This window comes from Barbus barbus (genome assembly GCF_936440315.1).
Source record: "Barbus barbus genome assembly, chromosome: 33".
Classification (NCBI taxonomy): Eukaryota; Metazoa; Chordata; class Actinopteri; order Cypriniformes; family Cyprinidae; genus Barbus; species Barbus barbus.
This window is the reverse complement of record NC_136761.1, coordinates 18,524,458-18,549,415: the sequence shown is the minus strand read 5'-3', so window position 1 is coordinate 18,549,415 and position 24,958 is coordinate 18,524,458. Positions and strand designations below refer to the sequence as shown.

The 24,958-nt window shown below is 36.9% G+C and overlaps 1 protein-coding gene across 1 annotated transcript in view; it reads right to left on the bottom strand.

Moving 5' to 3' along the window:
- Positions 1 to 232: 232 nt before the first annotated feature.
- Positions 233 to 24,958, bottom strand: part of LOC306852798 (glycine receptor subunit alpha-4-like) — a gene marked incomplete at both ends in the record, with an annotated part of 34,726 nt that continues 10,000 nt past the window's right edge. The window contains 8 exons of the mRNA XM_079389881.1: positions 233 to 526; positions 5,176 to 5,325; positions 6,992 to 7,206; positions 7,441 to 7,578; positions 10,828 to 10,910; positions 12,283 to 12,506; positions 13,180 to 13,247; positions 15,245 to 15,378. Coding sequence (XP_079246007.1) covers positions 233 to 526; positions 5,176 to 5,325; positions 6,992 to 7,206; positions 7,441 to 7,578; positions 10,828 to 10,910; positions 12,283 to 12,506; positions 13,180 to 13,247; positions 15,245 to 15,378 — 1,306 coding nt within the window. The remainder of the gene's footprint in view (positions 527 to 5,175; positions 5,326 to 6,991; positions 7,207 to 7,440; positions 7,579 to 10,827; positions 10,911 to 12,282; positions 12,507 to 13,179; positions 13,248 to 15,244; positions 15,379 to 24,958) is intronic.

Sequence of the window (24,958 nt, the reverse complement as noted above, 5' to 3'; positions counted from 1 at the left end):
GCAGCATTTGCATCTACGAGCCCCCTTCGCTCTGAGTGGGCACTTTAAAATCTTTTTGAAATCCAGAAGTCACACCTGAGCACATGATTTTAGCACTGACGGCATTTCTGGGGTGAATATGCCTTTGAAATACACTTCTAGTGTGAGCATGACAGGTGGTTTTGGTTCAAATTAAGAGATATAAGAAAAGAAAAGAAGCAGTAAGATGAACAAGTGGCGTAACCAGGAGCGATTACAGGTTGGCGTGGATGTCCTCGTGTCGCAGCACTTTGTAGGTGATCCAGTAGAAGATGTTGAATATAAGGAAGCTGAGAGGAAACACGGCTCTGGATATGGTGTCGATTCGCTTGGCTCGGTCCACAAAACGCTTCCTGACAGCCTCTCCGTCGTACAGCACTTGCACTGGGGGTGGTGGGGCAAATACGTTAGACCCCTCCACAGTTGTCCCGTCTTTTGCTTGTAAGCAATGGCCCAGTCCGTACCCACGAAAGTAAAAGCCACGGCTCTCCCGAACAATCTCCTCCTCCTTTAACAGAAGAAAAGCATTTTTAGAAGCAGGCAACAAAGAAAATTTTATAAATAATCCTCTTGCTGCACATTAAAAAGTGCCAGTCCATCAAAGATACTGCAGGGCACTTTCAAATAAAAGCACTATACAATTGAAATTGTTGGTGGGCTATACTTGTTTTAGAAATCACATATTGGTTTAGTTGTTAGGGGGCAATATATTCTTAAATGCAGATACTGTATGTAAAAAGTGAAAAGTCAAGTGAATATGCTTTAATGAGATCCAACAATACCTCTTCATTTAGACCCTTTTTAAAAAAAGTAATTTTCTTACTCTTTATTTTGTCTTGTTTCTGTGTAAACATGATTAAATCAAGATACATTTACTTACAAAGTAAAATAACATTAAGTTTTGTTTTTCTGAAAATGTAAATAATTTTTTACTTAAAGAAAATCCTTTTTTAATATCTAGGACTTTTTTAAGTAAATGTATTTTAATTGAAGAATATTTAAATGTTTGTACAAGGAAAAAAAGTACAGATAGTCATGTAATTAATGTAAAAAAAATATATATTTTTAATCTTTATTTCATTTCATTAATTTTCATTCATTTCATTTCATTTATAGAGCACTTTACAACTGCACCAGCAGACAAAAGTGCTGTACAATCAAGAACACTCATTAAAACACACAACTTAAGACAACACACATTCTACTAAACAGCAAAGACTAGCCCACACTCTCAAAGGCTAAAGACAAGAAGTAGTTTTTGACTTCAACTTTAAACACATTTAAAGATGAGACCTCTCTAAGTACCTGAGGAAGACTATTCCAGAGCTTTGGCCCTGCAACAGCAAAGGCCTGATCCCCTTTCAACTTTAAATGAGTACGAGGGACAGTAAGCAATAAATTATTATTGGAGATTAAAGACCTACGTAGGTGCTTGACGAACAGCAATGAGCTCAGACACGTAAGCAGGGGCCATCCCATGCACTGCTTTAAAAACATATAAAAGAGTTTTATATTTTATCCAGTAGTTCATTGCTAGACATTTGAGAGAAGCTAAAATAGGAGAGATATGATGACTTTTCTTAGCACCCACTAGCAGCCTAGCTGCTGCATTCTAAACTAATTGCAAGCGTAAAATAGTGGCCTGGCAGGACTCCACATACAAAACATTGCAATAGTCCAGATGAGACAAAACAAAGGCATTAATAACCTTCTCTAAGTCTTTTCTTGACAGAAGGCTTTAGTCGAGCAATAGACCTAATCTGGAAAAACAACTCTTTACTACAGCATTAATCTGCTTGTCAAATTTCAGCTCTGGGTCAAACACCACACCTAAGTTCCTTATTTGGCCAAAAAACAAAAACAAACAAACAGAAGGCTTTATTTTGTAAGTATTCCCCATACTTTTCCACATGTAACACTTTGGCCTAGTTCTTTGCCTCTAATGTCGTATAAATTAGTCATTTGGATCAGTTTATCTGTCAATCTATGACAAATTACCCCTTTCCTCGAGAGGATACGAAGATTAAGTTCTCGTTTAGTTCTTCATTAAATCCTCTGCTTGCACCTAAAAACAATTCAGTCAATCACATGCCTAGGAATAATGATGTGTTTGGTTTAAGATAAAGACAACCTTTAAAGTGAGTGAATGTCACCTGTGAACACAGTTTAGGTCAATGCTTACCTTATTAATCATGGCCAGGCTGTATCCAGACTCAGAGTCTGAGTCTAGCATGTAAAAAGAACTGTGCTGCAAAAACGATTAAGTATAAAACAAGTCAGTTCCATTTGTATGAGGACTAAGGGCTACTGCACACTGGGGCCACTCAACAAAATCTAAAGGGGGAGGTATGAATAATTTACTATAAGCACATACTTGAGGAATACTCATTGGTGCATTTGCTAAATATACACTGAGAAAATGATTGTGATTTTATGGTAAAAGTCTGTAAAAATGCTACGGTAAAAGTGCATAATTGATTAACAGTACTATACGTTCCCTCACTATACAATGAAAAAACTAATACATCTAAGTAATAATATCAAGTAAAATACTGTTAAATTTGCAATTTCTGAAAAAGAACAAGTCATCTCAGAATTTACAGTGAAATCTGTAAATTGACAATTTGAGAATTATTTGTGTAACACTTTACATTTGACAGTTTTCCTTTGATTTTCTTTTTCTTGTATCAGTTATGCACATTACGGTGTTAGGTTATATCTTACTATAATAGTATATTATCATAGTACATAGTATAATATTAATATAGACTACAGTCTATAAATTTAAGTTAAATCCATAAAACCTACAAAGTTTCTACTGTATTTTTTACAATATATTTCTGGCAACCGCAGCTGCAAGGTTTTTCTTTTAACAATAAAGTTTACACATTTGTTTACAATGTTTTTATTTGCTTCAGTATGGCCATATTTGCTCAGGAGTATGGGACAAGCATTTGTAATTAATATGTGCTTAAACTAAATGCATTTAAATACCTATATAATCCAAAATGTTTTTGTGTCAACACTGTATGCATTTAATGGGTATAAAGGAAGTGTGTGGACAATAATGCCCCATTTTACACCTGGCATTAACATTCATTTCTATATCCAATCACAAGTGATCACAGGAGACGCATTACTTTTAGGAATAAATTGTAAATTGCAATTGTAAGCGATCACTTGAGAAGTATGTTTATACCAGCTGTGAACTGGGCCAGTAGGACGGAGGGGGTTCTGGGTTTATGGGACACAGTGTTTGCCCGTGGGCAAATAAGATGGGGACACAGATGGTATTTTTACCCTGGCGCAGGTGTTGCAGTGCTGGTTGAATTTGCTGGCGTTGTTGTCAGGGAGCTTGTTCACTCTCCGTAGTGAGTCGAAGCTTCCTGGCTGCATTGCTCGATCCTTCATGAGGAAGAATGGCAGTGAGCATGGTGCATTGTGAAATGTTCCTGTTATATAACAGTTTGGAACATCTGTCTCGTTCTTTCTCTAAATTAACTTCTGGGGATCAATAGAGCACATCCATCAATCTATCAAGCTGTCATTCTTATGTATCTTGCACAGTTCAGTGCATTTTCAAGCATCAAATAGTGCATAACATTTCTAGGCAGGCAGAGCAGACTTATTTTCATTAATATTGGCAACTATGTAAATACTTCAACAAGAATTTAAGAGACAACAGCTACCAAGCCGCTGCTCTGCAGCACCATCCAAGTTGCTAGGCAACACTACTTGTGAGTGTACACTTATTTGCAGGTTTCTGAGGGACACTCCAATAAAGTGCACACTGAAGCTAAATCCGACCATTATCTTTCAGACTCCTCAGCAAAACTTGATAAAGTTTTTAGACAAGTGGATAATGGTCATGCTGATGTTTAAGACACATATACAGCAGATCCACTTTATAATTTTTGGTAGATTCTGCAATAAAAAATTTTATTCAAATATTCATATTTTTTATTAGTATTTATTATGTTTAGCTTTTAGACAATTTGCAGGTTATAATTTGCATCTTTGCATTCCCTACGGGTTTAGACTGCTGGATGGATTTCTTTTGCCACATATATATACACATATGTATATATATATATACACACACATATATATATATATAATATATATATACGCACCCCCTAAAAAAGGCATTGCGTGAATCTAACACCAGTCTAATTATACCTCTGATCAGTCATTTAATGTTTTTAGGCAGCCGACAACTGTTAATCCTGAAAATATGTGGCTTTGTGCATCCCTGAATCAGGCACGATTCCTCTCAGCACCCATCTGTTTGTGTTTTCTTGAGCAGGAATATGTGGCATAATTTGTCTATAGTGTTAATAAGGCAGGATAAAGCCAAGGATTTGTTGTATTGATTAATTCTGACCAGCAGTTGGTCCATCAGCCTAACAGCTTTCTCAGCCAGTGATCTGTGCATCGATACCACCCAGATTGATCATTCAGACCAGAGACTTTCTTGGCGGGAGAGAATAGGACGAAGAGTAATGGCCGTCTAGATCTCCAATGCAGGAGGGGGAGGAGAACTCGCTCATTCTTAAAGGGAGTTATTCTCATTTTTCTCTCATTATTGATTCAGATCCAACGAACACACTCGTAAAGCTCCAGCACTGTGAGCTTAGACGGTGAACACTGTCGTACAAGCCCAGAAAGTGCCTTAGCTGTTTTAGCCAGTATAGTTTTAAATGTGATTGTGGGGCTTTGATCTTTATTATAGTCCAAAATTTCAGGATTTATAGAAATTACATTTAAAATCTGTTAACATTTAATGTGTTCAGAGTGATTTTACTCTCCAAAGCCCTGAGGGTATTTTCTAAGCTTTTCATTTAGAAGCCTCTTTAGAATTTCAGTCAGTGTCTGTGATCTCGGATCAAGAAGCAGGTTGTTGGCCTTTGGAAATTGGCTGTGGCAAGGCTTTACAAGGTGGCACAAACGGTGGGCTCAGCACTGGGGACTGTTCACTATGGAAACTGGCTGATCTGAATTCCCCCACACGAGATGTGACAGACAGCTGTAGCCTAGTGTGGCTGTTGCCAGTGTTTGGATATGTGGCTGAGCACAATGAGAAGAAAGTGTAATCCAGGGTGACAGGACAGCCTGTATTTGTATGCGTGTATGTGTGTGTGCGTTTGTCGCACTTACTATTCTCTGTCTTCGCTGCTTCTTGCGCAGCCTGATGAACTCCTTGTGTTGCCTTGAGACGAAGTTGACTGCTGCATACTCCAGCAATGCAGCAAACACAAACAACAGACAAACGGCCATCCAGATGTCAATGGCCTTCACGTAGGACACCTGGGAATCACAAGGTCAAACCAATATATATAGCTAATCAATAAAGGCATTGTTAAGAATAATGAGACCGTCTCATTATTCTTAGCAATGCCTTTATTGATTAGCTATATATATTGGGTGTTGACTGGATTTTTATTTTATATCAATTGATACCTTTTCACAGAAAACAACACATTTTAGAAAACCTTTATTGCTAAACATCTGAAGCAGGCATTATTTTAATTGTGAATGAATATTTCAAATGACATATTTTTATAAGCAAGCATATGACAAAGAAAAAACACATCTGAAAACAGTTTACAGTGTGTCCAATTTTACAATTATTAATTTATGTTTACGTTAAATTTAATTTACGTTTAGTTATGATTAATTTCTTGTTGTTGTTTTTTTCACTCAATGAGTGATCCACACTAAGACATGCAAATAAGTTTCTCTGTCGTCGATCACTGAGCTCTGCGTGCAGTTTGATGCGAAAGCACGCACGTTGACTGCGTCTGACAAGAGTGGTTTTGGTTTTTCTGAGGTGAACAAGTGCTTCACTCCACAAGGGACCGTTCATATAGATAGCTATGACACATTCTTTTGAAGACTGTGATTGGTCGGTTCTCAAGAAGGAAATAAAAGAGCGCTTTTAAGATTAGGGTATATTATAAGCCTTCACTTTGAAATTACAGGCGTAATTTTTCCTGTTTTACCATACTCGCTCTCGCGCTCTCTCTCTCTCTCACACACACACACACACACACACACACACACACACACACACACACACATTATATATGTATATAAATTCTTTATTTTTTATTTACCGTGCTGTCATACTTACCGTGTTTTATAGGAAAAGAACAGAGACATAGCCTAATAAGTGCTGTAACCGACCCAAATCATCACTGCTGCATAGTTGCAAATATGTAGTGATTACGTCCATTTCTGGCACTATGGCATTTCTGCGCGGTGTCGGAGATGTTAGCGTGTCTCAAATAAGATCGGTCACAAACATGATCCCTGCACGCGCTAATGTGTAGCGTCTTATTAACTCACTGTCATGCATTGTGTGCAACGCATTTCTTCTGCCTCTTCATGTTTTGTTCATTTTCTCCACTGCTAAAGAAACTCTTAAGCCTCTTAAAAGTCCTCGTCTGTACTCCTAACAATTTTAGACCTTAAGACGTCTTTTAAGGGTTAAGATGCTTTCTGAATTACTTTTTTCTTTACTAGGATCTTTTCTTTAATTTCAAGAGGAAACACCCACATTTCTAAGAATTTTCTTAGAATTTTGTTACTAGGAGCAACTCTTAGCACTAACATTTTTCATGAATACAGGCCCTGGATCTTAAGTTCAAAACACTCACTGATCTGATCTGGTAGTAGTCAGGAAATACAGTAAGAATTGCATTTCTTTCGTACACGTCTTCTTTAAGTGTTATGATGTTTCTTTAAGTGTTATTATAGCACTATAAAAATGCAACACTGCTATAATAACTTTTTATGGAACTGTTAAGGAATTAGAATTGTTAAGAGGAATCGGTATTGCACTTGGAACATAATTCATAAAACAAGTTTTTTTTGCACACTTTCATCCTTTTTCTATTTTAACTGCAATTTCTGAAATGTTTGTGTTTTTTTTTTTTTTTTTTTTCATTTTGAGGCATTTTGTTTATGTTACCTTGGGTAGAGAGGCTCTTGAACCGGAGCTCTGGGTGGTCATGGTGAGCACAGTGGTGATACCCAAGCCTACCCGAGCAGGGGCAGCATCCATGTTGATCCAGAAAGACACCCAAGACAGGATGACAATCAGCAGACTGGGTATGTACATCTGAATGAGATAGTAGCCCATCTGTCTCTCTAAGTGAAACTTCACCTCAATGCAGGTGAATTTACCTAGGAGATCACAAAGAGTTTCATAACAGGTAAGTAATTATGCATAGCAAATTTTAATGCATTAATTCATACCTCTGGTTGGTAATTATTTCTGGAGTAATAATTGAATTGCAGGTTCACGTATTGGTGACACCATTTAAAAATTAATTAGAGGACCTTGAAATCAATTCTGTATACCACAGTGTATATGATTTTTTTTATAGATATCATTTGATGTGCACCAAGTTGTTGCACCTGTGTTGTAGTGCTTAGTGCAGTAGCCAAGATCTTTTTCCTCCTTTAGTAGAAATTGTGGAAGAGTCAAGTCATCCGCCACCTGCACAGGGCTATCAGAAAGCCACTCGAAGATCAGATCATTCATGGTGTAGCCAACTGTGAAAAAGGAGAGAGAATGAAATAGAAAAATGCACATCAGTGCAAAAGAGTGTGAATTGGACCTGGCATGCTTCCTCTCTCATCACATACTTTGTACACTGTATAAAAGGTCATCTGCCAGACAACAAACCAAAATAGTGGATGGATAGATTGTAGGTCTGGTACAGACCTTTGGATAAAGATGTCATGTTCTGGATTACTCTATAGACACTCAGTGTACGGTAGTCTAGAAATGACGTACGGTATGACGAGTGTGAAGTATTTAAGCAAATTAACTGAAAACCTCTCTCTTAAATCATTATTTTTGGTTCATTCATGCTACTTGCCACAACATTGCCACAATCCCCCACATCATTCCTAACAGCTCTGTAGTACACGATGAGATTAGGGGCCTATTAGAAATGCATGAGGCATGCCATAACAGTGTAGAATACTTACCAAATCTGAATAATATTGATGTCTATCAGAGACCCTCAGGGATTTACAAAGACATCTATTATTCACAAACCTCCCATCCCCCCTAAGTCTTCAAGACAACAAACCCATGAAAAAAGGATGAAGACTGAACGTCCTTGAATGTCATGGTGTCTCTGAAAAGTTTGGTGTGGTTCCAAACGTTGTATTCAAACTATATGAATGTTTTCCAAGATGAGGAAGGTTTTCTTTCTGCTGTTTCAAATGTCAATATATATCAAAAAGGCATTATATGCATTAGTATTCCCATAATGTTCGTCTTTTAGAACTCACTTGTTGCAAGCAGTCTAAGTGGAAATGAAGGCTCTTATCATCAAAGCTACATTTATCTGATTAAAATGCAGTAAAACAGTAATGTTGTGATATATAATTGCAATTTAAAATAACTGTTTTCTATTTTAATATATTTTTAAAATGTAATTTATGCTTGTGGTGTGAAGGCTGTATTTTCAGTAGCCATTACTCTAGTCTTCAGTGTCACATGATCCTTCAGAAATCATTCTAATATTTGTGGAAATCATGATAACATTCTTTTTAAGGAAAAGAAAATTCAAAGAACAGCATGTATTTGAAATAGAAATCTTTTGTAATATTAAAAATGTAGTCACTGTCACTTTTGATAAATTCAGTGCCTACTTAAAGTACACATATACAAACAAACAAACATTACCTTTGAATGGTATGTATATTTCAGATATAGACTCTGTTTATTGCTTTCCAGTGTTACTTTGGGTCAAAAAATATTTTATTGGTCTGTGCTGAGTGTTTTATTTGTATGTTCCTTATAATCCACAAAAGCATCTGTTCTCTAAATCTGTGTCAGTAATACCTAAAAAAAAAACCTATTGCTAAAGGCTCGCATAGCCTGTTTTTATAATCTTACATTTGTTTAATTTGTCATGTTCCCACTTTTCCTCCATTTTCTTGTCTTTGTCATCATTTTACTTGAAATATTTGTTCCTTTGACAATAGTTTTGCACACCCAGTTTCCTAAAATTTACTTTCCTTCTTTATTTTACTGTTCACACCTTGGCTTTAATCTATACCTCTTGCCTTCAGCATCAGATTTCTCTACCAGGATGTGTCCTTTCCAGACAAGGTGATCCAACCCCTCGGCTGTGTCCTAACACTTGTCAAAACAGTTTTCAGTGGGCCCTGTCAAAGCCCTAAAAATGATGCTCTTGTTTAATCAGAAATGATTATGCCCTCCATAACCACTTTGTTAGGCAGTAAACCTGCCTGTCTTGTGTGTGTCTCTTTCTGTCTGACCCTACTTCTTAGAGGAGGGCAATTTTAACTGTGGCCACGGAGGAGGGATTTTTTCACTCATTGAATAAATACTGTAGACATACAGAGGACACAGAAAGGACAGTAAAACACGCTGTCTGGGTGTAGTACGCTCCCTAAATCTTTTAAACCATACGAGTCTCTGAATGTTGAATGAATATACTTCAGGTGCTGTCTGCGGTCATGACACGTAAATGGGGATTCAAATCAAATAATTCATTTGGCTCTTCTGGTTGTTAGAAAGGGGTGTTCTTTTGTCTCAGGGAGGTGGAATTAAAAGCCTCTCGGGCAACTGAGGTGGGTCACATAATAAAAGTTTCATTATTGATATCCTTTAAATTGGTTCCAGGAGTTGAGATGCTATCTGCTCTGAGGGCACTGGAGTGGTGAATAGTCTATTTCTTTGACTCCCTCTTTCTTTTATCAAGGTAATAAGGTAGGACACATTATGCACAGCTTTAAAATGAGGATGCTGTGTTGTTGATACTTCTTCTAGCTGATTCTTCTTCTTTTTGTGGAGTGAGACATAGAAAACAGTTTTGAGTTATTAATTTTCTACAGATTTTTTTTTTTAAATCTCATAATGCTCAAGGTTACTGGGTTTGGAAGTGGAAATAGACAAACAGTGGATTGTCATTACCATCTCAAAAGAATTTGTTAATGGCAACAGTTCATGGTATACACTAACATTAAAAAAATGTTGTTTTTCCCCCCCAGCAGGGATGCATTAAATTGATCAAAAGTGACAGTAAAGACGTAATATTACAAAAAATGTTCAAATAAATGCTGTTTAAAAAAAAAAAAAAACTATCATCAAAGAAAACATATTGTGGTTTCCATAAAGCTGTTTTAGAAATGTAAATAACAAGAAATGTTACTTGAGCATGGTTTTCATACTGAACAAACTGTGTGTGCTATTGCCCTACACTAACCCTACACCTAAACTTAGCCCTCACAGGAGACTTTGTGCATTTTTAGATTTTCAAAAAAACACCATTTAGTATGTTTTTTAAGCCTTTTGAATTACGGGGACATAGGCAGTGTCCTCATAAACCACCTTCATATTGTAATACCTCTGTCATACCCATGTCATTATACAAATTTGTGTCCTCATAAACCACATAAACACACACACACACAAATATAAACGATAGTGAATATAATCACAAATAAGTGCAATAATATTTTACAATATACCTATTTTTACTGTAGTTTTGATCAAATAAATGCAAGCTTGATGAGCATAAGAGAATTAATTGAAAAACATTTCCGACCCCAAAACCTTATAATGGTAATTTATATGTTCACAATGCACCCGAGAAGGTTTTTAAGTATGTTCAATGTGTTTCACCTTCATGGTGATTGCTATCAGTGCATACATTAAAACTCCATATCCATAGTGTCAGAAGAATCGAATGCAGCAAAGTGTGAAGAGGGGAAGGGTGAGGAGGGATGGGGGAGGGAGAGAAGAAGAGAAGTACTCACAGCTTTCTAGCTGCATGGTACAGGTCTGAATGTCCATTGGGAAATTCTTCAGGTCCATAGGACAAGACAGGATGAGTGTTAGCCTAAGACAGAGCGCAAAACGGAAAAGCAGAAAGTGGGGAAGAGTCAGGGTGACACCACAAAGGGTAGAAAAAAGGTGTTAACAGAGGATAGAGAGAGAACCAAGGAGTTTGCAAGGAAGACTCAAAAGTGAAAATTGTCATTATTTACTGTATATGTCTCTCTATATAAAAAAAAAAAAAAATATATATATATAATATATATATATGTTTAAAAAAATATATACATATATATATATATATATATATATATATATATATATATATATATATATATATATATATATATATATATATATATATATATATATATATATATATATGACTAGTACACTATTTTCAAGTATTCTTGAAGCCATTCGATAGCTTTGTATGACTTGTTCATGAGAAAACTTATGTTTTGTGGATAAATTATTCTTTTGAGATGGATAATTTGAATGAAAGCTAAAACAAAGTTTTAAAAAATCTAGATGCTTTTGCATTTTCAAGCTTGAAATTTTGTCTTCTTATCTTATTTTGTCTTCCAAAATCACATAGGTTTTTAACAACAAGAGTTTGAGGTGTGACTGATTAAATTTGGAACATAATTAAATTTCAAAATGCACCATTATTCAAAATCCCAGTTTATACCGTCTTTGTACAAGATCAGATGTCTGGCTGTACACTTCATCCCTTTGATTTTTTACTGCGGAGTGAATCCCCAAATGAGGCAGTGAACGGCTGTTTTAAATCATGTGCCTTCTTGGTAATAGCAAACTAACCGCCTGACTGTTTTTTTCTTTTACATTTATTTATTGTGCTGCTGACACATTAAGGTTTTCGCCATGAGGAAGATGTGCCGCTAATAGAAAGTTTGGATCGAGGAAACAGTGTAATTACCTGCTGTAATGCAGTGCCTCCAAGACAGACAAAAGCCACCAGTGCTTTTTTGAAGAGCCAGTTTCTTTTGTGCTGTGATACCCCAAAATATCTACACTTACACACTGATGTGGAGACCTTTTTAGGCTCAACAACGTTTTTCCACCATAGTTCCCAAAAGAGCAACCATGATTATTTTCAATTCCATCCACCCTTAGAATACATTTTTTAATTCATTGATTTTTTTTCAATGAATAGCAAAAATAAAAAAAAGTACTAACTTAAAACCGTTTTAGTTTGTTTCTATGCGACATATCTCTACGTATTGTATATTTACTATGGTTAATAATTGCTCAAATTGTGATCATTGTGCTTTTAACCAACCCTGTTCACTTTGGCTCATGTCTTTAACATATATTTCAGAAGAAATGTTTTCATGCAAAAATAAAAATAAATTGATCTTATGCACTAATTCTTGTATGTTCTCTTAAAATCTATGAGGGACTTCTTTGATTACCTAATGCTGTATAGGACATTCCCATTCTGAAAGATCCTCAGCAGCTTGTTGTCTGTTGTGACTTCATGGAAGTTTGCACCTTTTTCATTAGCAAAGAACAAGTCAGGCTTCCATATGGAGTCCAGCATAGAGGGGTCTAGGTCTAGAGAAGCATCAGGATATTCACTATAGGCCAATCGAGGGTCATTCCACTGCTGGCGTAGAAAGACGTTAAGCCTATAATCCTGCAGGAAGAGAGAGAGAAAAACAAAAATATTAGGTCCTAAAACCTTATAGGTTGATTTCTGGATTTAATTATTATAAATGTTCCTTTTAGTCTTAATGTTCTTTTTCATTTTAGTTCTTCTTTTTCTAAGATTTTAATTGCAAACCTAGCACAGGCTGAATCGGATATGCTCTTAACATGCAAGTAAATAACTTGTTCTCCCTTGACATTAATTTCTGTTGGAAGTCCTGCATTTCCAATGATCAAATCCCAGGTTAACCGACTAACAGACCGTTAACAATGGCAGTCTGTAATGGTCAACTGAAACATTCTGCTGACAGAGACATTTAGTGCTAAGCACAGGCTTTAGAGGTTGGGTATATCACCGTTTCATTTTTTTCCCTCGAGATCCTGACCGTTCTCTCAATTTTTCATTTTATTTTAATTGCATGGAGGACAGTTCATTATCAGCACATCAGCTGACCCACTGGACTGTGCTCCTCGAGACAAGGATAAGTCAGGTAAGCAACTAAAACTCACTCAGCAGTAATATAATTGTAACAGAGCATACTGCCTGGAAGAATAGAGAGAGAAAGAGAAGGAATTCCTCTTTGCATCTGAGGTCAAGGTCTGAGCTGCATAAGTGCATAATCTTTGATATTAAACAAAACTCAACCAGTGTGATTACATACCATAGTTGTCTCTGTAATGGATCCAAAGCTGTTGATGAAAATATTACAGGTGACATTTACCGGTGCTCCTGTTGAAATAGAAAGGAGAGGTTTCTTATGTTTAGCCTAACACTTTTGTTTGGAGAAATTTGGATAATGAATGAAGACAGCTATTTTTGTAGATAGCCCCTAGTCACCATTTACTTTTATTATATAGAAAATGACCAGCTTGAAAATTCTGCCTGACATCTCCTTTTGTGGTTCACAGAAAAACAAAACATATGGATATATCCTAAAACAACGGTGAGTAAATGATGACAGAATTTTTACATTTTTGGGTGAGCTATCCCTTTAATAATAATAACAACAGAACAGAAGAAGAGAATTCCTGGTCCTTAATAGTACACAGTCAGGTCATTGGGTTATTTCTACTGTCACCTCATTATGTTTCCAGGAGCTGCTACCAGCTTCACAAGTTATATTGCATACAGGTCCTTCTCAAAAAATTAGCATATTGTGATAAAGTTCATTATTTTCTGTAATGTACTGATAAACATTAGACTTTCATATATTTTAGATTCATTACAACACAACTGAAGTAGTTCAAGCCTTTTATTGTTTTAATATTGATGATTTTGGCATACAGCTCATGAAAACCCAAAATTCCTATCTCAAAAAATTAGCATATCATGAAAAGGTTCTCTAAACGAGCTATTAACCTAATCATCTGAATCAACTAATTAACTCTAAACACCTGCAAAAGATTCCTGAAGCTTTTAAAAACTCCCAGCCTGGTTCATTACTCAAAACCGCAATCATGGGTAAGACTGCCGACCTGACTGCTGTCCAGAAGGCCATCATTGACACCCTCAAGCAAGAGGGTAAGACACAGAAAGAAATTTCTGAACGAATAGGCTGTTCCCAGAGTGCTGTATCAAGGCACCTCAGTGGGAAGCCTGTGGGAAGGAAAAAAGTGTGGCAGAAAACGCAGCACAACGAGAAGAGGTGACCGGACCCTGAGGAAGACTGTGGAGAAGGACCGATTCCAGACCTTGGGGGACCTGTGGAAGCAGTGGACTGAGTCTGGAGTAGAAACATCCAGAGCCACCGTGTACAGGCGTGTGCAGGAAATGGGCTACAGGTGCCGCATTCCCCAGGTCAAGCCACTTTTGAACCAGAAACAGCGGCAGAAGCGCCTGACCTGGGCTACAGAGAAGCAGCACTGGACTGTTGCTCAGTGGTCCAAAGTACTTTTTTCGGATGAAAGCAAATTTTGCATGTCATTCGGAAATCAAGGTGCCAGAGTCTGGAGGAAGACTGGGGAGAGGGAAATGCCAAAATGCCTGAAGTCCAGTGTCAAGTACCCACAGTCAGTGATGCTGGTGTTGGTCCACTGTGTTTTATCAAGGGCAGGGTCAATGCAGCTAGCTATCAGGAGATTTTGGAGCACTTCATGCTTCCATCTGCTGAAAAGCTTTATGGAGATGAAGATTTCATTTTTCAGCACGACCTGGCACCTGCTCACAGTGCCAAAACCACTGGTAAATGGTTTACTGACCATGGTATTACTGTGCTCAATTGGCCTGCCAACTCTCCTGACCTGAACCCCATAGAGAATATGTGGGATATTGTGAAGAGAAAGTTGAGAGACGCAAGACCCAACACTCTGGATGAGCTTAAGGCCGCTATCGAAGCATCCTGGGCCTCCATAACACCTCAGCAGTGCCACAGGCTGATTGCCTCCATGCCACGCCGCATTGAAGCAGTCATTTCTGCAAAAGGATTCCCGACCAAGTATTGAGTGCATAAATGAACATAATGGCCATTCTTTGATTGGTCGGATGAAATATGCTAATTTTTTGAGATAGGAATTTTGGGTTTTCATGAGCTGTGTGCCAAAATCATCAATATTAAAACAATAAAAGGCTTGAACTACTTCAGTTGTGTTGTAATGAATCTAAAATATATGAAAGTCTAATGTTTATCAGTACATTACAGAAAATAATTAACTTTATCACAATATGCTAATTTTTTGAGAAGGACCTGTATATCCCGACAAATCCAGTTTGTTTACATTCTGTCACACCTTTAAAGTTGGGTCTGATGCGAGCATCATAGCCTGAGGTTCTTCCCATCAGCTTGTCCAGAAAGTCCGATGGGGACATAGGCTTCTGGGCTGGCCTGCTGGAGGACTTTATCTCCTCTTTACAGGAGCCCAGTCTGCCAGAGATAGAGAAAGCGAAGAAGAAGGGGTGTAGAAAAGAAGCCAGAAAGAGAAAGGTGAGGTAAAGGATGACACAGTCAATGATAATGATTGAGAACCATTTTAACGCATCTTTTAAAAAGAACTGTTCAAAATGTCTTGTTGAAAAGACCAGCATCCAACACCAACATCCCAAACTTATGCTTGTGACCTGCAATACTGGTTTATTCAGCAGGGAATACAGAGCATAATGCATTAAACATGCGTTCTTCATGCTGTTTTTACTGAAGCCTGTCACTGTGATAATGGCAAAGAAAAACAGAACCCACTAAATCCCTAGGCAGGGGGAGGCATTGTGTCTGACAGACTGATGGCTCAATTGAAATGCTGCAAATGTCACAGTTCGGGGAAAAAACTTTGATTCCAGTTCCAGCGGGACTGTGTTAGTCTGTGCCTAACAGACCTGCCAGGCCGGAGCAAGTGGATCCCAGAGGCTCGAGTCTTGGATTCGACTGGATCTTTTACCTTCTTGATACTTCAGAAGAAGTGTTTTCTGCTTGCTTTTGATTGAGTTTCGAGCAGATCTGTCATGACCCCAGTCCCCAGCCCCTGAGGAGCGAAGGACCATTACATCAGACTCCCTCTCTCCTCCCAAAGTCAAACTTCCTGATCAGTGAGTCTTTCTCAGTGTTTTTACCGCAAAAAATGTGAAGTGAATTTTAGTGGAAGCTCCCAGGTGAGACTCTACTTAGATTGCATAGTGTTTAAAAAAAAGTGTAACCAGAGGCTGTGTTCTTTCCCAAAGCCTTGGAAGATACAAATCTCTCTAGGAGCGAGAAAAAGTCCAATATGGGTTTAAATTTGCCTCACAGGCTCCAGGGCTTCCTCATCATCCAGTTCAGATCTTGTTTATCCAAAACAGAAGAGAAAGGCTGCTAAATGAATCACCCCCACTTTTTATGTGGCCCAACTGCCTTAGAAAATCTGGCTTTTCCCTCACACTCACACTCCCACTTCGCTTTTCAGCAGGGTTTATGATGAGACTGTGCTAGAATGGAACATGCATTTTTAAAGAGTCGCAGGAGAGCGAGGCAGCAATCAAGTTTGTTTTTCAGCCTTGAGTGTCTGACTCACGTTTGCATCCAAGTACCATCAGCATCAGATTTTGTTTATAAACCTCACGGCCCCACGGCTTTTACACCAACAGTGCCAAGTTCATATCTAAGTCTTTCTGAATTTGGGAAGCTTTATTCCATTGAGCTCTTTACAGGTTGGTTTTCTTCTTTTTCTTGCTCTTTCTTTCACTAGGAGAGAAACCATATGTTTTACGTTCTCTCTCGTTCTCCCTCTTTCTCTGTCTCACCTAAACAATCAATGTTCTTCTTAACACCACAGTGTATTACGGACAGTCCGATTACATTCTAATCCCCAGTAAAATGGTTTATATAATATGTGGCTCAGGCACACAAAGAACCGCCATGGCAAAGGCCCATTGCTTGTGTTTCTGCTGGGTGTAATCCATGGTTTCTGTTGTTTTGGTTGTCTGGTATTCAGCACCACTTCAAATATTCCAAAGAGATTACGCAGTCGCATTTGAAATGCACAAACTTGTCATTTCAGGCCAGTGATACGACTGTGTACATGTTTACAATATCCATAGTGAAGCTGTGGTGGGTGTAGTGGTATTATAGTATGCTCTCCATCTGTAATGGCAGAATGAAAGGTTTTAATTGTATAAAGTGGTAGAGTCCAGATCCATCCTTGGGAAAAAAGTGGTTATAGCCAATATAGACCTTATATTTAGAGATATGCATTTGCCTTTTATGATGAGAGATGCCATAAGAAAAATGATAAGCCTTTTTTGATTTTCTTTTTTTTATATACTAAAAGCATTCTTTTACATGTCAAACTTAAATATATGGTAGGAGGAAGCAATTTTTTCAACATTACTGAGGTGATGAATTGCCAAATTTCGTCCAAATGGTAGCTGTGTTAATGGCTTCCATGTACTGCGGGGTAAGCTCTGCCAGTGATAGCAAGTTTGGCATTTAAATGCATGAAATACTATTACATTGACCCAGTTGAAAAAATGTATAAAGTTATGACTATATCTTGTGCATCAAGAAAAGACTTTGGAATGGGATAGTGCATTTATTTATTTATTTACATTTATTTTTGCTTTGACATATGTTTATATTTATATATTTGCAAGCATTCAACCTACCCTTTGGCATGACACAATACGTGGCAAGTGTGGTAGTCATATGTTTATGGCCGTATGTTATAAATACTTTCTTCAGATTTTTGGTTGATAGCAACTTCCTTAAATATAATTAGGAGGATTAGTTTTGCCTTCTTTTATCTTTACCCGTCTCATTTTGGACAGTGGAAGTAAAAAGTGTAAATCGAGGGGTGAGAACCAGAAGGGCGTAAGTGACATTTTTGGTGAAATGGAGATATATACATCAAATGAAAGCTCTTAATGAGCTCTTTCTACTGGTAAAAGTACTGTCATCCATGAGTGTACAAATTTGTATTATAAACAACTGAAATCAGTACACAAAGTCATATCAAACTATGGTAAAAATTGTTTTGGCTCTCCTGTAAAGTTGGTGAAATGGCACTTACGCCCACTCACTTATCTTAAACTATTTTATAAAATAATTTAGCATAAGTATTTTATCAGTGTTTTAAAAAATCAACATAATGTTTCAATTATTTTGTCTTTGGATGCACTATAATGATTTGTCTGAAATATGATTTTCTCTGGCAGCTTGGAAACATTATTTCAGGCTGCATGTGGAGAAGACGGTTGAAAGACACATTCCTATGAGTTATCTCTTTAGTCTGCATGAAATATTGACACATGAAACTCAGATTTCCTTTAATACAATTGCCCATGTTAGCAACTATTTCTTGGAATTTGTGACAGGAATGAACATTTAGCTGAATGCGACTAGCTGAGAAAGAACAATAAAACAATAAAGTAAAGGTGGAAATAAATCTGTCAGACAGTCAAAAGAAAAGTTCAGTAAGGTCACAAATAGAATTATTCACATGCATTGAAAAGATTAAGTTAGCCAGTCACATTACCTGCCATGTCTCACAAAAGCAGTCTGTCAACAGCATTCAATTAAAAAGTCATTAACTTCTATGATTGACCTGCTGCCCTGTGAAACTATAATTGTCTGGAGGTTTTACTGCACTTGATTATAGAGATGCACAGTGCTTGTGTGTTGAATCTTACATAATTACTGTCTGTTTTTCAATATTTCTTCTCTTTATTTTTGTCATGTGGAAAGATTCATGACTGGACTTCTCCCCCCATGAGTTCTTAGTCATCAGAAATGGTTTCAGATGGTGAATATATCAGCATAATATTTTAAAGCATGCCTAATTTTTCAACGACAACGCAGAAAAGTTTAGAAGGTGGTACAATTAAAGATTAGAAAAAAATTCCCCTCTCTGAACTTTTCAGAGGAGTCTGGGAAAGAACTGGGGGGATGTTAACGGAGGCAGATCTTTCCATGCTGGGCTGTTGCCTTCAACTGGGTAATGACCACAACATTTTTATTTTTTTCTGTAAGCCTTGAGAGATGGCTGACCCCTTCATCAGCTGTCATGAATTTATAATAACTGCCTTATACCATTGCTAACTTCACAGTATCTCAGATCCGTTCCCATAAGACAGAACTGTACCAGCACAGCAATCCAGTCACGTAACTGTGTGAACATGAGAGCTACTCGTCAAAGTGTGAGTGGAGTGTTCCTGAGGTCTGGAAATGCTGGGATACAGTGAGAGGGAGTTGCTTAGGGAATTCCCAGGATGGCAGATTATAAACACAGATCCGCTGTGGTAGGGATGAAATGAGAAGCTAGAAACTTTAAGACTGAAAAAGCTGAAAGTGAATGAAGAGAAATACAGTAATTAACTGAATCTAATGTGAAGTGTTTGCCTCTCGTCTGACAGGAACAGCATCTGCCGGCTGGTCATAAGGCCACTGGGGTTGCTGGTAATGGCTCCGCAGGAAGTATTACTGAAGTACCAGAGGCCTGGTTAATGAAAGGGTTTTTTCTTGAATCATTGAGATGCAATTAAGGGACTTTTAATGAGCCTGACCTTTCAGGGCCCAATACTGCTGTCTGATCCCTGAGTCCCTGTCTGAGGAATGACAAGAATATTCGTTCCTTGCTCAACACTAGCTCAGATATTTTCATGTTTTATCAGCATCCTGAAATTAATCACCTTGATGGCTCCATCATAGGCAAACACACACATTGTAAAAAAAAGGATAATGCTTGAAAATCCATTTTAAAAAGCTGTGACAGTTTTGCCTTTCAAAAATATGTGACTTTAAACAGATTTTAAAAAATCAGTTTGATTCATTCATGTTAATTGGTTCTATATATAAAAAAATATGTAACTGTTCTTTTGACATAATACATATACATATAATTATAATACAACACATTTCTGTTTATTACTGTTTCATGTCAAGTTTTTTCATTTAGACTTGTAATTTCATGTGCCCCAGTTTTGTTTGTTGAAATCATGGTTTATCTCATAACAGCAAGAAGTAATTTATTTCCTAAATATAATTTAGATTTAAAATTCAAATACATCTTTTAACAGATTTGTTTTCCTGTTTAAATTAGTGCTGTCAAAATTAGCACATTAACTCAATTAATTTTTTCAGTTTAATGCATTGAAACAAATGTAACACAGGGACGGGGCTATGGTTGGCCACCCCACTCACAACTGCTGCCCCTGTCTCTTTCTTGTAGTAGTAGAACATCTTTACGACCCCATGAAATGGGAGATGTTTCAGACACGCATTCATTTCACCCTTAACCTAATAACCCAGCTGTTGTGATGTCTGTTAATCAAAGAACAAAAGAAAAAAAAGAGGAACTCAATAACTTTTATAGCTTTAAGGATTAATCTATATTTAATTTAGAATTTAGTGTTTGATAACTTTATTCAATTTCTGTATATTTCTGCTAAAGGGCACAGGTCTATGTCTAATATGACATTTATTATAATGGGTTTATGTGAAGATTGTTTTAAGTTCACTTAAATTAGAAGTTATTTTTTAAAGTCTAATAAATGTTCAAATTGATAGCTCTCAGTTATACTGTTATGTTGAATGGCTATAGTCAATGGTTAAATATTAGGGAAAAAACTATTTCATAGAGACATATCAGTAGTATTGGTACCAGTGATACTGGCCTTCAGTCATTAAAAACTGTCTTTATGTTGTTTGTACATAAATTGGAAGATTGAATGTGAAATTATTGCACTATATAAGTGTATTTAAAAATTATTGCAATATAAATATTTTTTTAGGCGGAATTAATTGCGATTCATATCAGAAAAAATGTGTGATTAATTAGTAAAAAAAATATATCGATGGAGAGCACTAGTTTAAATTAAATATTTATTTATTAGAATGTGTTGTTGTTAAAACTGTAATACAATAAAGTTTCAATCATTTTTAGTTGGTTTTCATTTGTAATGTTTATGCTATTCAGATAACTTCAGTTGCATCTTTGGTAGACTTATGTTGGCTAATTGTGAGAGGAGAGATTTAGCCTCTGTACATGTGTTATACAGTGCTACAATCTGCCAACTCTTCCAAAGGAAAGTAAATCTGGATAGATTTCAGCCCAGTCAGCTGCAATATTATCAGACAGGACTTGGGGCAACATGCTGGAATGAGAAGCTTCATAAGAAGTCTGACTCTGCTGATACATATGATTTGAGTCCTTATGTTCTTCACAGTAAGTACAGTGCCGCATGTGACCCTCAGCAAGTCCTGATTTCTATATTCATTCAGAGATAAATGCTAAAAATACAGACTTTGTCAGAGCCTATGAGAATCGAGAATATCATTATTTAAAGGCTGATTTTCACATTTCAAAATATATAATTTTTTTCCCCCACAGATCAATCATGCAGATTTGGTATGACTTGAGGTTGGGTAAAGGATGACAGCTTTTTAAGTGAATTAGGTGTTAAAGCCCTTTCAAAGGGCTGTATATTATAGAGCATATTGGACACGTTATCCTTTCTCCATATGACTCATCATGGCCCCAGAATCCTAAAATATGATATAAGGGTGAGTACATGATGACTTTCACCTGAATATTTTAAACAGGTTTGTCATGGAAACAGAGGAACTTTAACAAAAGTAACACTGCTGTAAACCTCCTGAAAAGATGTTGGGTTTTAGAAGCTGGTTTTAATAGCAACAAGCTTCATCGGCGTTTCTTCAGGTTTTGCATTGCTATGCTGGTTCACCAGCCAAACCGGTACTAACCATTATGGGAGTTCATCTCGTAGAGCATGATAATCACAGTTACCACCCTGGTTTCAATTAGTCCCAGCATACACTTTGCACATGACTCGCAAACATATGCTGCTAATTGCTTTTCATTAGGGAGCCAGTGATCAGAAAACATATTCATTTTCAAAGTGACCACTTTTTACCAAAGGCCTGGGAAATGATAGTCATTAGACACTCATGGATGGTTGTCCAGATTTTTAGGGCTATTAGCATAATATGAGATGGAGTTTTTACAGGTCTTACAACCTGTCTTCAAAATACATCTCTGATCATTTCCTTGAATGCTTGCACTCAAGCATTTTTCACCCTTTGGATCTTCATTTCTTTTATTTCTTGTGGAGGTTTAAGTATAACCATTTGAATTAAATGTTGTACATATTTGAATTAGAATAGAATCTACTCCATAGTCAGTTTCTTGTTTTTTACTCCAATCTGTGTCATTTACATTTGATAAACTGCATCATGGGAGGAATAGGATTTGGTTTTCCTTCTGCAATTTTCCGAGGTGCATTTGCCTTGACTGATATGATCTGTCCCTTCTGTGGTAATGTTCCCGTGTCCATGGAGACTCAGGTGGATATAGTGGTAGTATGTTGACTCCATCACCCACTGCCCTTAAGCAGTGACTGGACAGATGCCTCTGTAGAAAAACATGTTTGGAATCTGACATGACTCACACATACAGGTCAAAGCTGTGAGGCGCCATGTAGGATTTAAATCAAACTTCGCTTATCAATACATACATAAAACACGTGCATATACACCTATAAATTACTCACATATACATGTATACTATTGGATGCTTTAATCCAACTGCAGCGAGTTTATATGTATGTGTGTGTTGTTGTGGGTATATATGCATGGATCGTGTTTATGTATTAGCGAGTGTCTATAGGTGTATGCATGCATCAAGTTTATATGTATACGCAAGTTATTCACAAGTGTATATGTATTCATTACTAACATAATATGTATTGGTATGGTCTTCATATTAGTGTGCACGTGTATTTCATATATATATATATATATATTGAACATCCAATAGTATACATGTATATATGAGTAATTTATAGGTGTATATGCACGTATTTTATGTATGTATTAATAAGCGAAGTTTGATTTAAATCCTACGTGGCGCCTCATACAAAGCTGCCCTTTGTGAACATGGAAGTGAAAAAACCTCTAGAATAAACTACATTTGTCAGCGATAATCTCACCACAGGAATATCTTGCAAGCCTGAATTTATTTTCTAGGCTAACATTCACGAAGGAACTTCCAGAAGCAGTAAAAGGTAGAATAGACGGACCATGAAGAAATCAGACCACTAAATATGGTGGTAAAAGTAATGGTGAATTTAGAGTAGACCTATATTGCTAGCATTTTTTTTTTTTACCTGCAAAAGTTCTCATCAATCTGGTTTTAGAGTGAGCTTGAAAGCTCTAAAATCATTAGCAATGCTTCACAGCTCTTTCCCAAGAAGGTTTATTTCTTACTGTTTACAAATCCTGCATCATTATTAGTGTCTGTAGAAAACTCATTGTTTTAAACTAGATCTATTATGTGGTGTAAAAGCAACTCAGTGGAAATGTATATTGCAAGTAAAAAACTTAGCTTATAACTTTATTAAAAGTCGAGCTCAGCTAAAACTCCTCACAGCCCACAGATTACACATTTTAATTCATAATGCAGTCTTTAACCTTGGGGGAGGCTGTCTCTGACATCTCAGAAGACCCATTAGATTAGATCATGTTTCGATGCTAAATTTATTTTCTGTTGCTGAAAACCTTGAGAAATTCATTTAATGCCGTGATGGTCTCATTTTTTTTAATCTGCTCTTCCTCTTTGCCCCTAGCCACTGTTCTCCCCAGATTCACGATTTGTTTAAACTGTGGTTTAGCTATAGCTTTCCCAAGCTATCAGCTTAATGCTCTGGTGTGCCATAATTAAGACACAAGAGCTGTTTTTGAAATGTATACTGATTTGCAGGGAAACATGATACTGTAAGCATTTTTTCCAATCTAATAAATTCTACTTGTCTGTTGTAGCCTTTTATTATTCTCTTTTTGATCACAAAAGGAATTGATTGAATGCACAATTCATCTTCCAGCAACTGTCTTTTGAAAAAATTAGACGGTACAGTATGTAGTGAAAATAAGTAATCAGTGTTGCTTGGTTACATAAAGCCCCATAGTGTCAATTAATAGAATAGGCTTTGTTGTGCAAGTAATTTTTGTGAAAACCACTCATCTGATTGTTTATTCACCAAGGCTGTTATTTACATTAATTGTAATCAAACCGTAGCATAGCTAATTGGTACATCATCTCACAAAAATTTACAACAAATGAGCCCACCTGCTTTTCCCACTTAATTTGTAGACAATGAAACAAACAAAGCCATGAATACATCACCATTTAGATACAGCAGCATTAAAAAAAGTTGAATGTAAAAGAAAGTTTCTCAATATCTACTATTGTCCTCTCAGCCTTCATCTTATTCCCTTACAGAGATAGACCTTGGGTCAGTCGGGAATGTCTGTTGTCAGTCTGTGAGACAGCGCTCCAACTTCTCTTATTACTTGTCTGATGGTGCCAGCGCTCTGACAGAGAGCTGTGATGGGTCTTTTTGTGACGTGATCTATGCTGTCAGAGAAATAAGCAGCGAAGCCTATCAGATTCACCCTTCTAAGAGGGTCCCACAGGCCTGTCTTACTCATCAAGGTCCATGGATGACATTTCAGGATCGTCAATCTGCCATTCAGTGTTTTAGACCTTTTTTCAGTGTATTCATTACATATTTTTGTGGTAACTGATGTTCTAGTTTAAAAAAGTCAGACCCTTCTGTAAAGGCCAGCGTATGTTAACTCTGTCTCAAAACTTGGTTAGCAGTCTTGCTGCATAATGCCATTTATCATTTATTAATACTTTTCAGTATTTAGTGATTTAGGTGTTTATGAATTTCTCACCTTGTAAGTTTTTCCCTTCTTAAAATACACTTCAACATTTTGGGGTCAGTACACAGAGTGCTGTATCAAAGCATATGAAATGCAAAGTTGACTGGAAGGAAGAATTTGGGTAGGAAAAGGTGCACAAGCAACAGGGATGACTGCAAGCTTGAGAATACTGTCAAGCAAAGCTGATTCAAACACTTGGGAGAGCTTCACAAGGAGTGGACTGAAGCTGGAGTGAGTGCATCAAGAGTCACCACGCTCAGACGTCTTCAGGAAAAGGGGTACCAAGCCACTTCTGAAA